Source organism: Lemur catta, chromosome 1 (genome assembly GCF_020740605.2).
Source record: "Lemur catta isolate mLemCat1 chromosome 1, mLemCat1.pri, whole genome shotgun sequence".
NCBI classification, from domain to species: Eukaryota; Metazoa; Chordata; class Mammalia; order Primates; family Lemuridae; genus Lemur; species Lemur catta.
Window position 1 is genome coordinate 185148636 of NC_059128.1, and position 19125 is coordinate 185167760.

Below are 19125 nucleotides of genomic sequence, written 5' to 3' on the forward strand. Positions count from 1 at the left end.
TGGTCAAACCTCTCTGTTTTCTGCTTTTAAATGACAGACTGAGGCTGGCAACTGAGATCTGAGAAACAAAATGCAACATAATGAAAATCAGAGACAAAAATCTGATTTACAAAATAAAGTTAAAAAATAAAGCTAAATTATCCATAACATAAATAATTAATTACAAAAGTAACAAATATCTAAAAGAGAAAAAAGCAACTATTTAAAATGTTAACAATACTTTCAGTCATGTAAATCTGTTTAGGTTCATTTTCTGTAATTATAGCCCTATTAGGTAGTGGCATTTAATTGAGCTAACATAAACTATTAAAGAGCAAGAGATTAATACAGATGGTAATTTTGCCTTTTCACTTCAAGCTGTATCTTCTCCATTTCATCCCTCTAACGTGCATTAAAGCCAAGAAAGATGGGTCTACTGAGACTTCAGCCATCATTAGGCACTTGTCCCCTTTGAAATAATGACAGTTCCCTTTCACACCTACAGGCAAGGCATCACAGTGTTATCTGGAAGAGAGAAGACTGGGACTGGGACTGTTGTTAACAACGTAATCATTGAATTCAGGGCAATGGTGTAAATTAGAAGAATTTATGCAAAATTTCTCTCTTTTTTTTTTTTTTTAGACCGGCATCATCATAACCCAGATGTCTAGAGAAATACCACTTTTCTATAGAAATAAAATCCTAAACCCTATACCAAACTATCGTGAGCATGTGCTACTCTCAGGTTGTGTAGTTTTGGCACTCATACAAGTCATGGAAGGTGGAGGGTGGGGCTTCTCTTTAAACTTGTATTTCTTTCTGGTTTGCATTTCCCTCATATCACATAGCTAACTGGTGCTTTGCTGCAAAGGCAGCGCTTTCATCTAGAAAAGAGGTAAGGGTGTGAAGCACCAAGCAGGTAACAAACTATTCTGTGCTACTTCGATTAAGATGTGGCAAGTTAAAGATTTAGCCAAGAGTCTCATATCTGGAAGGTCTTGGAAATCCTCTGGTCTAAGGTACGTTTTCTCAGGGAGGGGATGGGCATCCTAAAGAAGCAGGCCTATGTGCAGCTGGAGCTCTTCCAGCCAGCCTTGACAGGTAGCACAGGGGGTGGCTAACACGAGCCAGAGAAGGCAATGCTACAGCCAGATTTTCTTCATCCAAGACAGTAACATTTCCAACTGCAATTTCATTTTTGGATTTGTAATAGAAGGAGATTTGTCCCTGGACAGATGTTAAATGGATTAATCACTAACATTCCTTCCAACTCTAAGACAAAAGAATCCTTGACTCATTCACTCAACAAACATCTGAGTATTTGTGTATCAGCACACATAGTTTTCAATAAACATCCTTTCTACATACAGCCACTATGTTTGTGAGGACTTCAGTACAGCAGTAATTTGGGACCCCATTTTTACTGCAGCACATTGAGGGTAGAAAGTAGGGGCATGCCTACAACTTACATAATGGAGCTTGAACTTGCACTCCTCTTCAATTTCATCTGCACTGTCTTCATCGGAAACTTCCCCTTCCTCTGCATCATCCCCAAGGTGATAAGGCAACTTCTTGCCCTGAAATGGAAAAAAAACACCCCATTTAAAAATGAAAATAAATTTATAATAGTCAAAGGTAGAAGTAACCCAAGTATCCATTAATTGATGAATGGATAAACAAAATGTGGTACATATATATTAAATACAATGGAATATTATTTAGCCTTTAAAAGGAATGACATTCTGATACATGTTACAACATGGATGAACCTTGAAGGCATTAAGCTTAGTGAAATAAGCTAGACACAAAACGACAAATATTGTATGATTCCACTTTTATTAGGTACCTAGAGAAGTCAAATTCATAGAGACAGAAAGTAGAATGGTGGTGCCCAAGAGCTGGGGCAGGAGGGAACTGGGAGTTGTTGCTGAATGGGTATAGAGTTTCGGTTTGGCAAAATGAAGACCTCTGGAGATTGGTTGCACAACAATGTGAATGTATTTGGTATCACTGATCCGTGCACTTAGAAATGGTTAAGATGGTAAGTAGGTAGGTTTTATGTCATATGTACTTTACCATAATTAAAAAGTAAAAATGAAAATAAAGTGTGCTATCCCTTGGCTAGTCATTACTTCAAACTGACTAGAAAGCAAGAGTTTGATTTAGGGACAGAATAAGAGGGGAAGAGATTTTTAAAAAAGGAAGTCATTACTTTCAATTAAATATAATTAATTAGGGGTACTATATTTAAGTAAAAAGCAGACCAGACTTCTTTTCGGGAATATATGGCTCATCACAACAAGTATCACCTCATCTCATTATGTACAACTGCTATGGTCTGAATGCTGGTGTCCTTCAAAACTCATATACCCTCCTAATACTCAATGTGATAGTGTTAAGTGAGGTTGCAGTACACTATGATTGTGCCTATGAATAGCCACTGCACTCTAGCCTGGGCAACATAGTGAGACCCCACCACAAAAAACAAAAAACAAAACAAAACAAAACAAAAAAACGAGTTACATTCTAAAATTAGATTAATTCATTCATAGTATATGGAAATATTGCAAGAAACGGAAACCGTGGCCCCTGTCAGCTTCCAGCTATCTGGCTGCATGGCCCCAGGAGAGTGGTAACAACTCTGTGATTCACGTCTGTAAAAGCAGGAACCTTGGACCACATGCCTAAGGTTACTTTCAGGAATAAGAGTCTATGGAAAATTACTAAGTTTGTTATTATTTTTGCTCTAGAGTAACTTTTTGTTTATAGGTATACCTCAGAGACATTGTGGGTGCAGTTCCAGACCACTGTAATAAAGCAAGTCACCAAGAGTATTTGGTTTCCCAGCGCACATAAAAGTTATGTTTACACTATACTATAGCATATTAAGTGTACAAGAACATTATGTCTAAAAAAAGTACACACCTTAATTTAAAAATATTTCATTGCTAAAAAATGGTAACAATCATCAGAGCCCTCAGTGAGTCTTAATCTTTTTGCTGAAAAGGGCCTTGCCTCAGTGATGATGCCTGCTCTCTGATCAGGGTGGTGGTTGCTGAGGGCTGGGGTTGCTCTGGCAATTTCTCAAAATGAGACAACAACGAACCTTGCTGTGTCAATTGCCTCTTTCACAAAAGATTTCTCTGTGGCATACGATGCTATTTGACAGCATTTTACCCATATTAGAAATTTTCACAAAAATGGTGTCAATACTCTCAAAACCCCGCTGCTGCTTTATCAATTAAGTTGATGCAATATTCTAAATCCTTTGCTGTTATTTCAACAATGTTCGCAGCATCTTTATCAGAAGTAGATTACACACAAGAAACTACCTTCTTTGCTCATCCATAAGAAGCAACTTCTCATCTGTTAAAGTTTTATCATGAATTTATAACAACTAAGTCACATCTTCAGGCTCCACTTCTAACTCTAGTTCTCTTGCTATTTCTATCGCATTTGCAGTTACTTCCTCACGTCTTAAACCCCTCAAAATCATCCATGAGAGTTGGAATCAACTTCTTCCAAACTTGTGTTAATGTCGTTATGTTGACCTCCTACCATGAATCATGAATGCTGTTAATGGCATCTAGAAAGATGAATCCTTTCCAGAAGGTTTTCAATTTACTTTGCCCAGATCCATCAGAGGAATCACTACCTATGGAAGCTATGGTCTTGACAAAATGTATTTCTTAAATAATAAGACTTGAAAGTTGAAATTACTCCTTGATCCATGGGCTACAGAATAGATATTTTGTAGCAGGCATGAAAACATTAATCTCCTTGTATATCTCCATCAGAGCCCTTGGGTGATGAGGTACACTGTCAATGAGTAGTAATTGTTTGAAAGGAATCTTTTCCTGAGCTGTAAATCTCAATAGTGGGCTTAAAATATCCAGTAAATCATGCTATTAAAAAATATGCTGGCATCCAGGCTTTGTTGTTCTATTTATAGAGCCCAGGAGAGTAGAACTAGCATAATTCTTAAGGGTCCTATGGTTTTGTGGATAGTAAATGATCACTGACTTCAACTGAAAGCCACTCAGCTCCATTAGCCCCTAACAAGAGAGTCAGCCTGTCCTTTGAAGCTTTGATGCCAAGCATTAACTTCTCCTCTCTAGCTATGGAAGTCCTGGATGGTATCTTCTTCCAAGATAAGACTGGTTTGTCTACACTAAAATCTATTGTTTATTGTAGCCACCTTCATCAACTATCTTAGCTAGATCTTTTCGATAACTTGCTGCAGCTTCTCCATCAGCACTTGATGCTTCACCTTACACTTTGTTATGGAGATGGCTTCTTTCCTTAAATCTCTGCTAGCTTCAAACATTTCCTCTGCAGCTTCCTTACCTCTCTCAGCCTTCATAGCACAGAAAAGTGTTAGGACTTTGCTCTGGATTAGGCCTTGGCTTAAGGGAATGTTGTGGCTGGTTTGATCCATCCAGACCCCTCAAACTTTCTCCGTATCAGCAATAAGGCTATTCTGCTTTCTTATCACTCATGTGTTCATTGGAGTAGCATGAACTTTTCCTTTGCAGTCACAACTTAGCTAACTGTTTGGTGCAAGAGGCCTAGCTTTCAGCCTATTTTGGCTTTGGATGTGCCTTCCTCCCTAAGCTTGATTGTTTCCAGCTTTTGATTTAAAGTGAGAGATTCGTGATTCTTCCCTTCACTTGAACACTGAGAGGCCATCGTAGGGTTATTAATTGGCCTAATTTCAGTACTGTTGATCTCAGGCAACAGGGAGGCCCAAGGAGAGGGAGAGACATGGGAAAACAGTCAGTTGACAGAGCAGTTGGAACACACACATTTATCAATTAAGTTTGCCATCTTATATTGCTGTGCATCGTGGCACTGCAAAACAATTACAATAGTAACGTCCAAGATCACTGATCACAGACCACCATAGCAGATAGAATAATAATAAAAAAGTTTGAACTATCATGAGAACTGCCAAAATGTGACTTGGAGACATGAAATGAGCATGTGCAACGGCACCAAATAGACTTGCTGGACACAGGGTTGGGTTGCCGCAAACTTTCAATTTGAAAGAAAACACAGTATGTGTGAAGCACAATAAAGTGCAATAAAACGAGGTGTGCTTGCATTATTCAGGAAATTTATATATATGTAAATGTGCATGTATACATGGTTGGAGAATATGTGTGTAACAGCTATAATAATAAATAACTTGTCAATCTCCAAAGTGGTAAGTAGCCATTCAAACACTGCCTTTTGGGTCAGAGATCACTCTGATGCTGAAGAAACACAGGAAAGAAAATCAGTTCCCTTGTTTTTGCTTCAAATGGGGGTTGGTTGGTCCATAGATCCAGGCACTCCCCCTAAAGTCTGAAGAACATTACTACTAGTGACTGGATCTCAGATGCCCTTGACATACTTGCAGCTCACACTGCTGCCACCCCTTCCGCTGAGTGCCTCAGAGCTTCTGCCTGTGATTCATCCTGACACTCTTGAGCCCTGGGACACTCTGTGCCAAAGGACCCAAGTGCAGATATGCAGAAAGGACTCTTTACATCAAACATCCACCTTAAGTTCCACTGTCCAAAGGAAAAGATTTCCATCAAATGGATTTAATATGCATTTACCTCCTGACTGCTTAATAAAGAATATTTAGGAAACATGGAAACATTTATAAGGCTATAAATATGACATTTCACTTTCAAAGTCAGAAATCAGTTTTTATCACAGGAGTTTGCTTTAGCAAGACTTAGGCAAATTTGCCTTAATGTTATCTATTGCATTATTTGAAGCTTTTATTCAAAATGCTTTTACCCATACAAATGCCTGGCAACACCTCCTTGATAGATTCAGAATCTATAATTTTCACTTAATTGACAGACTAACAGGTTCCTATGTGTGGCCTTCCCTTAAAGCCCCAATTAAAGTTTTGCCATGAAATTACATTGTTTCCTTGATTTTCCTATTCTTTCTACATGATATTTGATTTTTTGTAGACATTCCTTTTAGGTAAAAATATAACATAGTTTGAATATTAATACTCGACTGCTTTTCTTTAGGTTTTTAATCTCAAAACAATGTAACCATGTGAGGTAGTTTTAGTCCAAACACACAAAATTTACTGAAAACAAGTAAAACCACAAAGTCAGTGGTCTGAAAACTCAAGAAACTGTCTTTCTGGCTATTCTTTGCATGAATAATATTTATGGTAGTAAGTTTCCTCCCTCAGAAAATCTGTTTATGAAATGTCATTCTATTCACCTACTGCTCCTTCATGTACACACGAGTCCTGTGGGGCACAGCATCTGTGCCTGTGCTCCTCTTTGAAGTGAGCTCTTCTCACTTGCGTATCCAAGACTGATCAACCATGAAGACTTTTTTTTTTTGACAGTTATTGGAGCTTGAAATAAGGGAAAAATATCTGAAAGAAATGCTTTCAGAAATAGATACAAGGAGCCTTCTCCTTTGGTGAACCTCACATGTCTATACATATATTTCTCTCCGGTGTGAACTATTACAGACTAAAATGTTAAACATTTGGCTTACAGTATTGGTGTTCCCACTTCATAAAAACAAATTCCAGAATTTGAGCTTAGTCAACAATAAGCTTCTTCTGAAGATATGACTATAAGTAAATTGGATTAGGATGCATACATAGATCTAGACAATCCTTCATTTATTCATTCTCATTATTCTTCTTCTCCTTTTAAGCCAGTTTTTAGACTTAAGGGAGGGCAGGCTTACTTGGTAATTACTGCCTCTTATTGCATTACTTGAAGTAATTACCTTCACTAGGATTTTGCCTTTCAAACTTTGCGGGCTTGGAAGCTGCTTGCACTCCCCTGTGTCTATAGATGACAGGTCCAGTTTGTCTCGGAATATTCCTTTCAGGTACTGAGCGATCTTCCTTTGCTGCTGGATACTGCAGTGATTCTCAATAGACAATATAACTGGAAACCTGAGAAAATAACAACACATTCCAGAGGTATCAGGTACAGGCAACTCACAGGGATTTTTAAAAAATGATTCCATATTCATTGTGTTCTTACAATCCTAGTGACAGTATTTCCAAGAGTGGTGATGATTAAAATGCTTTTAAAATGAGAAAGATTATAGATGCATTAAAAAAATTCCTATGAGCAAACATACTTTGCTAGGCATAATGGCTGAACAAAATACCAATCCACATGGGATGACTTAGTCTAACGTTAGGCGTCAGGAGAAAAAAGAGTAGGTACATATCTTTGAAAAGAAAAAAAAAGGAAAAACTTTTAAAAGAAAAGTCTAAAGAAAGCAAACTCGTATAATGTAATTTTGCCTTATTTATTGATAACTCTAGAAACATTTAAGAGACCACTTAATATTATTAAATGCAGTTATTTACTCTAAAAAATATAATCAGCTCTCAGCTTGAAAATTATTATTGAAGATAAAATAAAATCACATAATGGAATTCTGTGTTTTAAAGCACCCTATGTCAGGCATTTCAAAATCACTTTTACAGAATTACATACTAGTCTTTGTCCAAAAAAACCAAAAAAAAAAACCAGTCAAGCATTAATTCACTCTACACCAGCACTCAGGTTTCTGCAGAGTATGTGAGACTCACGTAAAGTAATCACCCAAAGACAGCCTGAGGAGTTGGTGGCCAAGGCAGAAAAGGACAGAGCTGATAACATGATTTTACTACGCTGTTGACTTTGTTTTTTCCTCAGACCAAATTCAGGTTTATTGATTTTTTTTTCTAGTTTTCCAGCACATATCTTTAGAAATAATAAGCAATATATTTTTTTCCAGAGTATATAAACCAATATTTAAATCATCTGGAGAAAAATTCTCTTTCCAGGATTACCAGACAAGCACAAGCTGGCTATGACCTCCTGAAATTACATTCTCTCCTCATTAGTAAAACCTGATGCTGCAGGTCATGTGTAAGACGAGCCTTCGTGACTGAGGTTAGCTTGGTTACCTGACTACAATCTGTTAGCTATTTGTTTCTTCACACAGGTTTTACCCTGGAGTGTTAGGAGAGAGAAAAACAATAGCAACAACAAACTAGCAATGCTGAGTTGCCTTTCAGTCACATCAGGGAGTTTTAACAATGAATTTTCAAATTATCAATTCATTTACAAAAAGCCTCTCAGTGTCTAATGACGTTTAGACACACAGTGTAAAGCTGTTTCTCGACAGGGGAGGGGGCAATTCCCCCCACCCCCAACAAGTGACATTTGTCAATGTCTGAAGACATTTTTTGTGGTCATAATTCAGGCGGTACTACTGCCAGTTAATGAGTAGAAGCTAAGAATGCTGCTGACCATCCTATAAGTGCACAAGACAATTCTCTAATACAAAAAATTATGTAGCCCAAAATATCAATGTTGTCAAGGTTGAAAAACCCTGATATAAAGATGTAACTAAAATGTAAGAAAGAAAAAAGCCAAACTTTTAAAATATACTAAACAAGCTTATTGACTGTTTTAATTTGAATTGCTTTTCTTCTAAGTGTTTATCTAAACTTGAAACAAACTGTCAAGTCACTAGAGGATCCTCCAAGGTACAAAGGTAGCAAGTCTTCTCAACATCCTACTTCATATATTGGGAAACAATGGCAAATTTACTTCATCAGTTTGATGAAGACGGGTAGAAATCAGGGTTGTGAAGACCCATCAGAATTCAGTACTCAAGATTCTTCACACGGAAGACACCATAAACTAACCCTGCTTTTGCAGCAAGTGTGTTTTATTAAAACAGCAATTTTAACCTCATAGTTAATTAATAAGAAGACCAAATATTAAAAATTTTAAAGGCTACTAAGAACTTCTAAAAAATTAATTTTACATAAACTATAATTTTAATTTGCTTCTTTTAATTCAAAAATCCTTTCTTGAATATCTGGTACATTGAAGGTACCTCCTAGGCAACAAAGAATATGTAAGAAATAAATAAGATGTAGCTCCATATTTTCACTGAGTCCAAATCTTACAGATTTAAAAGAAGGCAAAAAATCAACAATTGCAAGAGGGTGCTATATGATATGACAGAAGTATGCTCAGGGTGCTGAATACAGAGAAAAAGAAGATTTAAATCAGCTGGTGATATCAGTAAATTGGCAGAGGGACAATACTTCAACAATCTTGTAGGACAAGCAAGAATTAGGCAGGTGGAATAATGGGGAAGCGTGTCCCAGGCAGAGAGAGCAGCATACACAAGTGTGGAGCATTGGTAAGGAGCTGAGCTCAATGGGGAAGCTGAGGGACAGTCATGAAAGGCAGAATCCTAAGTCTCTGTGGAGCAATGGTGGGAGAAGGCACTGGAAGGGAAGGGAGAGGCCAGCCGTCAAAAGGTGTGACATGCCTGTGTGTTACAGGGAGCTTTTGACGGACTTTAAGACAAGAATTATAACATTATGCTTGTAGTTCAGAAAGAAAACCATAGCACCTGTGTGAAGGATGAACCAAAGGGGAAATGAAAATGAAGAGAAGGCAGTCGAGTCAAAGGATAATCCAGGAAGTAGAACTGACAAGCATTGCCTGACTCTGGAATGACTCCCAGTTTCTGGCTGAAGCCACTGGTAGACAGTGCTGCCCCTAAATAAAAGGAAACAGAGCAAGAGGCAAGAGGAAGCTTGGCAGAATGAGGTGCTACATTTGGGGTGTGAGCCCTATGGTGGCAGGAATCTTCTCTTTGTTCAGTGCTGTGGCTCCCTACACCTATGGGATATCAGATGAATATTCATTGAAGATTTTTCTATAAAGGTCTGGAACTCAGGAAAAAAGTGCTAGACATATAATTAGATAAATATCCAAAAAGTAGACGAAGGGCAACACCTTAGGAAATAGTAACCATTAAATAAGTGAGGAAATGAAGTTAAAGATCACAGGCCAGAAAAGGAGAGTGAGAAGCAATGATAGCAACAAAGGAGAGACTGTTAGAACGGAAGCCAAAAAATGCAAGTGTTGGAGAAGAAATACTCAACATTATCAAATGCCAAGGAGTGGTTAAGTAACACGGTCATCACGCACTTCAGTGCACATATAGGACATCCAGCAAGATATTAGTACTTTACTATATTGTAATGTAATATCGAAAAACTATTAATTATGTATGTAGCAACCTGGGTTTCCAGGCTTTATGGACATTCTACACCCTGGGTTTAGAAATTTAGAAGTCACTCTTTGCAAGAATGTCTTCGAGGCAGCAAGTTGAGAGAGAATGGGATCAGGAATCAGTGGAGCATGGGAAAGTACTAACATGGAGCCCATATTATTTGTTCATGGTGTTTTGCTGAGAAGGAAGGAGAGAACTAGGGCAGTAGAAAGGGAGATGTAGTGTCCCCAAAAGAGTGTGTGGTTTTGTCGCCATGTTCTAACAGGCAGCGCTCCATGTGGGAGACATATAGCAGAGCCCCCGGGTGTTGCTATACTTACTCATTCTTCACGAAGGCATGCTTGTTGATGGTTTCCACAACGTCTCTGAAGAGAATTTTTGAAGTGAGGGTATAACCATGGTGTACTACTGGCTCTCCATCTGGGCCATCCCAACAGTCAACTGCCAAAAACAGAACTTCATATCAACAACCCAAAGTTTCTTGTGTTGATTAATATTTCTGGAAATATGAGGCATGTGTCATTTTAAGTTTATTATTTGAAATTACACCTATTACAATCATGATAAGAACATGAGACAGACAGAGAAATGGGTGTTCTGGCATATTTATCACAATAAAGAATTAAAGATAATAAATGATTTGTTTTTGAGTGTGGTTAACAAAGATGTCATATTCATAAGCAATCTAGAATTTACAAAAACTGTCATTAGAAGTTATCTAAATCTAATCAAGTGTGCCCAAGGATGGTGATATGTCTTAACAGATTGTTTCTCTGATTTCACTATTACTACTACTTCTTCTTCTTCTTCTTCTTCAGGTTACCAAGGTCTTTTAGTAAGCACAGTGTTTTTCTCAAATCAATAACAGAGTCCTCATTATTGTTCACATAAACTCATGTTTCCATTAGATGTATTTTCATTTCATTAATCCTACAGTAGTTATAAAATAACATTGACTTCCTAAGTTCAAATCCTCAGGTCCTGCCAAGATTTATGTGAATATGGGCAAATGATTTAATCATTTGAAGCCTTGCTTTCCCCATCTACAAAAGGAAAATATTAAGAGTAATAGCACTTACATCATAAATTTGAGTGATGATTAAATACACATAAAGTGGCTTTTAACACTGCATGGCACATAGTAACTGTTATTGTTATAGGTACTATTACTATTGCTATATACACAATCTCATTGGCTCTCATCTGGAGAAAAACGACAGCCTCCTCCTCATCCTCCCTGACTTAGACTTTGCCTTCTCTTGTTTTTATACTCTGCCACTGGGCTAAAGTCTCAAAACACTGCTTTTACCATGTTGCTCCTTTGCTCAAAAGGCTACTCAGTGCATAGCATAGCATCCAACATGTAGAAGTAAGGAGTCTGTAAATATATGCTATATATTTATTAATAAATATCCTACAACATACAGCAGCTCCTGCCTGCTTAACCTCAATACCCATATCTCTTGTGCTAGGGACTGTTTCTTCTTTCCCCCAGGAACACAGCTGGACCCCATTGCCCAGCCTTCCCTTGCAGTAGGGTGTGGCCAATGAAATGTGGGCAGAAAGGACATGCACCATTTCCAGGTCTACTCAGTGGAAATCTGCCTTACATAGTCACTCATCCTCATTCCTCTTCTGCTGTGACTTTAGAAGTCATGTGCTAATGATGGCATAGCCACAAATGGAAAGACCCTTGAATCACTGCTTAAAAGATTCACTGATTAGGAACACCTACTTTGGACTTCACATAAACAAGATATAAATGTCAGTTGTTTTAGGGCACAGAGAACTTGAGATTTAATTGTTAAAAATACAGTGTTGCCTTAATTAATATCCTAGTTTCTGTCTGAGAAGTCAACCTTATTTTCTCCTATACCCAAACTCACAGACTTCTTGCAGTTAGGCAAGTTTCCTCACATACAATCCCACCTCCATGCCTCTTTGCTTCTTTCTTTGAAGGTCAATTGAAATATTCCCTTTTCACTTTGCTTTTCTAAATCTCAATCAAGGCTAAGCTAGAATCCTCCATAGAACCTTGCCAGCCCAAATGATCTCTTTTTTCTTTATGGCAGAGGGTCATAATCTCAAATACCAACAAGAGCCCAGCAGTTAACATAAATCAGTGCAGCAGCCCAACAGGAAATGTGTGTCTAAATGAGATAACTGCTTCTCAGTGTTAATCGTTGCTAAGTAGGTATTAAGAACTCTGGTTGCCAGATCTTCCGAGAAAAGTAAGAAGTCTAGATTTTATTGCTGTGAATTTTCCCTATTTTTAAATACTGGCAACTAATTCTTTTTTTTTTTTTTTTTTTTGAGACAGAGTCTTGCTCTGTTGCCTGGGCTAGAGTGCCATGGCGTCAACCTCACAGCAACCTCAAACTCCTGGGTTTAAGCAATCCTTCTGCCTCAGCCTCCCAAGTAGCTGGGACTACAGGCATGTGCCACCATGGCAGGCTAATTTTTTTCTACATATATAATTTTAGCTGTCTGGATCATTTCTTTCTATTTTTTAGTAGAGACGGGGTCTCGCTCTTGCTCAGGCTGGTCTGAACTCCTGACCTCGAGCGATCCTCCCTCCTCGGCCTCCCAGAGTGCTAGGATTACAGATATGAGCCACCGCGCCTGGCCTCATTTTTTAAAATACAATATGGGCCAAATAGAAACAGTTCTGCAGGCTGAATTTGGCTAATGGGATGCCAATTGAAACTCTGCCTTTAACTAGGACCACACAGTTCAGGACTGCAGCTGTTATCTATTTTAGTAGCACCTTCTATATATGTGTTCTGTGTATTACCCCAAGAGGTGATAGTTCCATATTCTTCTGAAACTTTCAAAATGTTCACCATAATCATAACGTGATTCTGATGGTTAATTTTTCATGTCAGCCTGGCTAGGCTATGATACTCAGTTGTTTGGTCAAATGCCAGTCTATATGTTACTGTCAAGATATTTTTTAACATATGATTAATATTTAAATCAGTAGACTTTGAGTAAAGCAGATTACTCTCCATAATGTGGGCCAACCTCACCCAATCCACCGAGGGCCTGAAGAGCAAAGACTGAGGTTTCCTACAGAAGGAGAAATTCTCAACACTGCAACACAGAAACCCTGCTTGATTGAGTTCCAGCCTGTTGCCCCTTTGAAATTTGTACTCCAGACTGTAACATGAAGTCTAACCTGAGACTCCAGCCTGCCGGCCTGGTCTACAGATTTCAGACTTGCCAACACCCACAATCATGGGAGCCAATTTCTTTTAAAAAAAATCAATCAACCAGTCTCAAACTTTATCCATATATCTTATTGGTCTATTTCTCTGGAGAACCCTCACTAGTACAGTTATCTGTATTAATCCATTAAACATTGGCTGTTCAAATATCCCTAGGGGGAAAAAATTGAAAAAAATACAAGGAAAAAACACACTTAAGGTTAATACCACAGGAATACTGGAAACAACATTTAAGAATAAGACACTACTGAGTAAACCAAAGTGGGGATGCTATCCTACAGTGTCATACTATCCCTTCGGGTCTGCCAACAAGGCCAAATGTATCCACAACGTCTTCTCAGAAGAGAAGCTTCATCTATATTTTTCCATGGACTTAACATGGAAAAATTTGTCTCCGGATATAAGAATGGAAAAAAAATGAACAGATGCTTTAAATAATATAAAATTTCAACACTTTTTACCCTGATTTACAGTCTCATCTTGAAGGAAAAAGGATATTACAGGGTTCCTCATAAATGAACTATCTTTTCCAAAAGAATGCAAAGTAGACAAGGCAATACCATGCTTGACTTGCTTATCATGCCCATATAAAAATAGCTCTTCAACCTACATCAGTCATGAAAGAAGGCACTCTTTTGCTAGTATTTACAGCATAAGCAGAAGATCATAGTTGAGGATCATAGGTTTTTCTAATGTTCACTTTTTATTTCTGATTTCATCACTTGTCTGTGAAAAGATAACAACATTCCCAAATGGTGGAATCTTTTTTCTTTCAGCATATTATGGGGATACAAAAGTTTAGGTTACATATATTGCCCTTGCCCCCCAAATCAGAGCTTCAAGCGTGTCCATCCGCTAGACGGTGCGCATCGCACTCATTATGTATGTATACACCCATCCCCTCCCCCACCCACATCTGCCCAACACCTGATTAATGTTATTCCTAAATGTGCTCTTAGGTGATGATCAGTGAAACCAATTTGATGGTGAGTACATGTGGTGTTTATTTTTCCATTCTTGGGATACTTCACTTAGTAGAATGGGCTCCAGCTCTATCCAGGATAATACAAGAGGTGCTATAGCACCACTGGTTCTTATAGCTGGTGGCATCTTAATACGTGGCATTCGTGGCCAGGTTTGAACGGCAGTGAAGTTTCCTGTAAAGGCTAGTGTCATAATAGGAATGTTGGCAAGGTAGAAATCCTCTATCCAGATTCCCTGTGTACAAAGTAGCCAGGGCCCATTTTTCAATCAGGTCATACATTAGAGACCCCAGGAAGCAAAGCAACTCCAACAAAGAGTTGGTCATTCAGAAGGCCAAGCAGCTAACAGGACAGCTTTTCATAATGGAACTTAAAGATGTTCCACCCTGATAGCACCCCCAGAGATAACAGGAAACGTTGTAAACTGATTACAACAGCAATGCAACATCGGGTCCATAATGAGAATGACAATCCACTGGATAGAACATCCATATTTATTAAGCAACTCAGGCTGAAAATCAATGTAAAAAATGTTACCAATTTGATTTGCTGACAAGCCCACCTCACGAAAAAAGACTTATTAGTCTTCTCCAAGACATTATATATATCCTGACTGAGGATATTACTGCAGCTAAACTAATGGAGATGGAAAACATCACATTATTAAAATACAAGCTTGAAAGTGAGGAGATTCTTCAGGTCACAGCAGCATGAAGACACTGTCCAGAATCATTAGTCTGCATCTCGTACATGGTATACTCAGCAAAAGCTGCCTCAGACAGCTGTGGGACCTGAAATTTTCAATCCACGACTTGCTATATTCTATAAATCAGGTTCTTTAAATTCTAACTGCAGCTGTTTAAGAATAAAAACAACTTCATCTGGACCCAAGGTAGATAAAATGTCACTGTGTATACAGTATTCCCCCCCTTATACACAGGGGAAATGTTTTGAGATCCCTAGTGGATGGCTGAAATTTCAGAGAATACCAAACTTTATATATACCATGCTTTTTCTATGTATACATACCTACAATAAAGTTTAATTTATAAATTAGGCACAGTAAGAGATTAACAATAGTAAAATAGAAAATTTATATAATAATGTACTATAATATGTAAATATGGTCTCTTCTTCTTTCTTAAAATACCTTATTGTACTGTACTCACCCCCTTCTCGTGATGAAGAAGGGACAGAGCAGGATAGCACAAGATTTTATCACGCTACTCAGAAGGGTGCACAATTTAAAACTTATGAGTTATTTATTTCTGGAATTTTCCATTTAATATTTTCAGACTGTGGCTGACCATGGGTAACTGAAACCATGGAAAGCAAAACTGTGGATAAAAGGGGATTATTGTACATGCACTGGTGTCTCTATGCCCAAGATTTAAATGTAAACTAAGATCTTTAAATCATAGGGTGGATAGAAAGTGTTAGAAGACCACAAAAGATCATGTCACCAAATTTAGGTGGTAAGCTTAATCATGAATGAAGCACATTCTTCCTTTTAAAGCCAATCTCCCCTCTCTGCTGTGCTCCTCACTTCCTCCAGCCACCCTTCTACGATCTGATAGCCCCCATTCAATCGCTCTTAGGGCTGTCACGTCATTCAGGGCTTGCTCCTCTAAAAGGACATGGGCTTCCTGGAGAACAGTGGAGTTGGGGAGTCAGACCAAGTTGGGTTCACATCCAAACTTCTAAGTTTCCTAGCCGAGGGAACTTAAGCCATTTCCTCACCTGAGTTGACGTTTTCTCTTAAGAGATTATTCCATCTCCCTTGGTAGTGGTATAAGAATTAAATGAGAATGTATGGAAAACACTTAGCCAGTACTTGACCCACAAAAGGGGCTGAAATTATAGTAGTTCCTCTTTTCCTTCCTATAGCATATTCAAATCCAAAGTGACAACCACAATTTCCAATAGGAAATAGGTCAAATACAAAGACAACCAAGTCTTCTAGAAAAATATAATTCTTCCCCTCAAAAAGAACTTTCTAGAAATAGTGGTTTGACTTTCACTGTTCAATTACAGATTCTTTTAACAGTAAGAACTTTAAGCCAAATAGTAGGGGAGGAATTTACTGATACAAGCTGATCAGGGAGATATTTGGGAGCACATAGGAGATTGCATGTTCTTTAAAATTACGTCATAGCTGTGCATAGTCTCAGTTTGTGTGCACATCTGGAGCGGGCCACCTTTTAGACACGGAGGGCCAAGTAGCTTCTTTCCATTATGTTGGTGATTGGCAAACAGGAACAAAAAAGATATGAGAAGGCCCATATTCAATGTCACCTATTGTACATAATTTCCAAAAGCTTCCATTTTAGAATTAAAAGATTACTGAAAAAGTTACAACTCAAAATCATTTGTGCCTTATCGTAAATTGTCTTAATCAGGTAACTTTCCTTCTTCACACACCAAATAAAGCCAGAGGATTACAAGTTTTGATTCAGTATAAGGAGTTGATCATAGAAACATGGTTAGGCTTGAGTAGGACATTGATTTTGGACAGATAAACGGAAAAAGAGAAGCCTAGGTATCTGAAGGACCTGAACAGCAAAAGAAATAGAGCAGAGAAGACAGCAGTAACAAAATTGCAACATTGTATGGAGTTGACTATCACTTCATTAGGTTACTAAAGGTCATTTTTCAAACTTGACCTGCACGGAAATGTCACCCTTTAAAATGATACGCAGCCATCAGTGTGAATGCAACCAGGCTGTGTGCCCAGGGAATCTCTGCATATCAGACATGTAAAACTTATTAAGTACTGAGTCAACAAAGGGCTGAATAATGGCTGAGAGCAGAACATCATGTCAAGACCTTTTATTCCTTGAAAGGTTTTTCTTCATGTTAATATTTTATAACCATCTTCATTATTCAGTTGCTTAAGCTACTCAACTGTTAGTCATTATTGTTGGTATGTATTCTTTGCAACTACTGCAGAAACACTGCCTTAAAAAATAAATTTCCAGAACATGCATTTTGTAGTGGTCCTAACGTTTCTGTAAGCAGAGAGTGTTTAATGCCTGTCCATTTTTTACATATGTTGATTTACCTTAATAACATCACTATCACTTTTGCAGCAGAAAACTCAAGCCATAAACTATTGGACAAAGAAAGGCCCTTTCAGTTAACCAGTCTTATCTCATAATCCTGCTGCTTTGCTCTTTTGCCTACATTCTCCACCACCCCTGGAACAACCAGTTGTCTCACTGCGGACTCACAGCACACCCTCACCAAAAAGCAATTCCCCTGTGCTCCGTGGCATCTCCACGCTGTTATAAATTCCATTTCCTCTTCAGACTCTTTTTGGAATTCTCCCTCAACCTCCTTATCTTGGTTAACCACCAGCTTACCTTGGAGGATGGTACTTCCTTTCTCCACAGAGGCTCTTTTGTGTAAATCACAGAACCTGAAGGCATTCTCTAGGCCTTTATTGCTACTTTTGAAGAATTGTTCTTCTACACTCATAAAAAAAAGTGTCTCCTCTTTTGAAGCTCACTCTATCCAGCTATGCCTTTCTGGCATCCTCCAAGTACCTTTTCTGTAGCATTCTTTTTGTACTTAGGTATCTGGTTTATAGTTTTAATCTCCAATCTACACCTGTCTGCATCCTTTGTGAGTTAAAAGTCCATGTGGCAATCTACTGGATCCCTTACTATTGACCTCCTCAATGCCAATAATCCCTACGTCACTCTATTTCAATTATGCTCACCGATGACATATTCTGGATATTATCATCACCTGTAACTATGTCTCATTGCAATGATGACAACTTTCTGCAATTTTTCTATTTCTTTAAGTTTTCTAGTGTCTTAATCTCATTTTGAAGACACTTATTCACTTCACTGTCTTTCTTAGACCCATGGCCCCCCTGACAGTTACTTACAAGAGCTCTCACCAGTACCTTGAAGACATTTTATATGACCTAGAAATCCAGAGTCATGGATCAATTCCATAATACATCTTCACTGCTCTTGTATCTAAGCACATGTGTAATACTGGGGATAGGATTAGGGGGAGTCTAAGTATCCAGATTTTGTATCACTAAATGAATGTTTTTTGAAATACCTGGGTCTTCCTCATTTTGCCAACTCTTTTCCCATTCTCTGATGACTTCTTTAAAAGTTTGCTCTCTTAAGCCCCCTAGCCAACCTCCACTCACTCTACACTTAGTGGATGATGCTCTCTCCTACTTTCCTCAGAAAAAAGGGGTTATCAGGCATAAGCACCTTCAAATTCTCCTGTCCCCTTCATTGCATCTAAAACTAAACCAGCATCATTTCCCCCTCTTCCAAGTTTCAAAACCACCCCTGATTCTGTATCATCAAGCCTTCTGATTCAGAAAAATGCCCAGTCACAAACCCACGGCAGTTTACCCTCACCTTCCCACTAACGTGCCATCAAACTACACGGCAAAGGTCACCAACCACCTCCCAGCTGTCTGCATTTTACTTTTCTGTTCGATGTGACATTTTCGGCCATTCCTTGCTGATACTTTCATCCCTTAGGTCCAAGTGACCACTTTTTCTTAGTTTGTCCTTGCTGTTTTCCCCTGCTCTTCCCGCCTCCCAAATGCTGGATCATGAATGTCCTCAGGTCTCCTTCTCTTTTCCATTTCTCTCTGTAAGTGATCTTGTGTACTTTCATGATTGTAACTATCACATACAAAGCTCAGCATTTTGGAATCTTTATCTTGCCTGGACCCTTCCATTAAGTCATTAAAATGACAGATAAAGATGCCCACTTAAATGTTACAAAGTTACTATGAACTCAGCAGATGGAAAAGTGAATTCATTAATGCTCCTCCCCTCAGATTCCCTACGGCATGTGTGGCACCCTCACCC

At 38.4% G+C, this 19125-nt stretch overlaps 1 protein-coding gene across 1 annotated transcript in view; it reads right to left on the bottom strand.

Annotated features, from left to right (window-relative positions):
* Positions 1 to 19125, bottom strand: part of PLCH1 (phospholipase C eta 1) — a 209641-nt gene that overhangs the window by 40728 nt on the left and 149788 nt on the right. Inside the window, exons 9-11 of the mRNA XM_045539517.1 lie at positions 10383 to 10503; positions 6742 to 6913; positions 1449 to 1556 (exon numbers count right to left, since the gene is read on the bottom strand). Coding sequence (XP_045395473.1) covers positions 1449 to 1556; positions 6742 to 6913; positions 10383 to 10503 — 401 coding nt within the window. The remainder of the gene's footprint in view (positions 1 to 1448; positions 1557 to 6741; positions 6914 to 10382; positions 10504 to 19125) is intronic.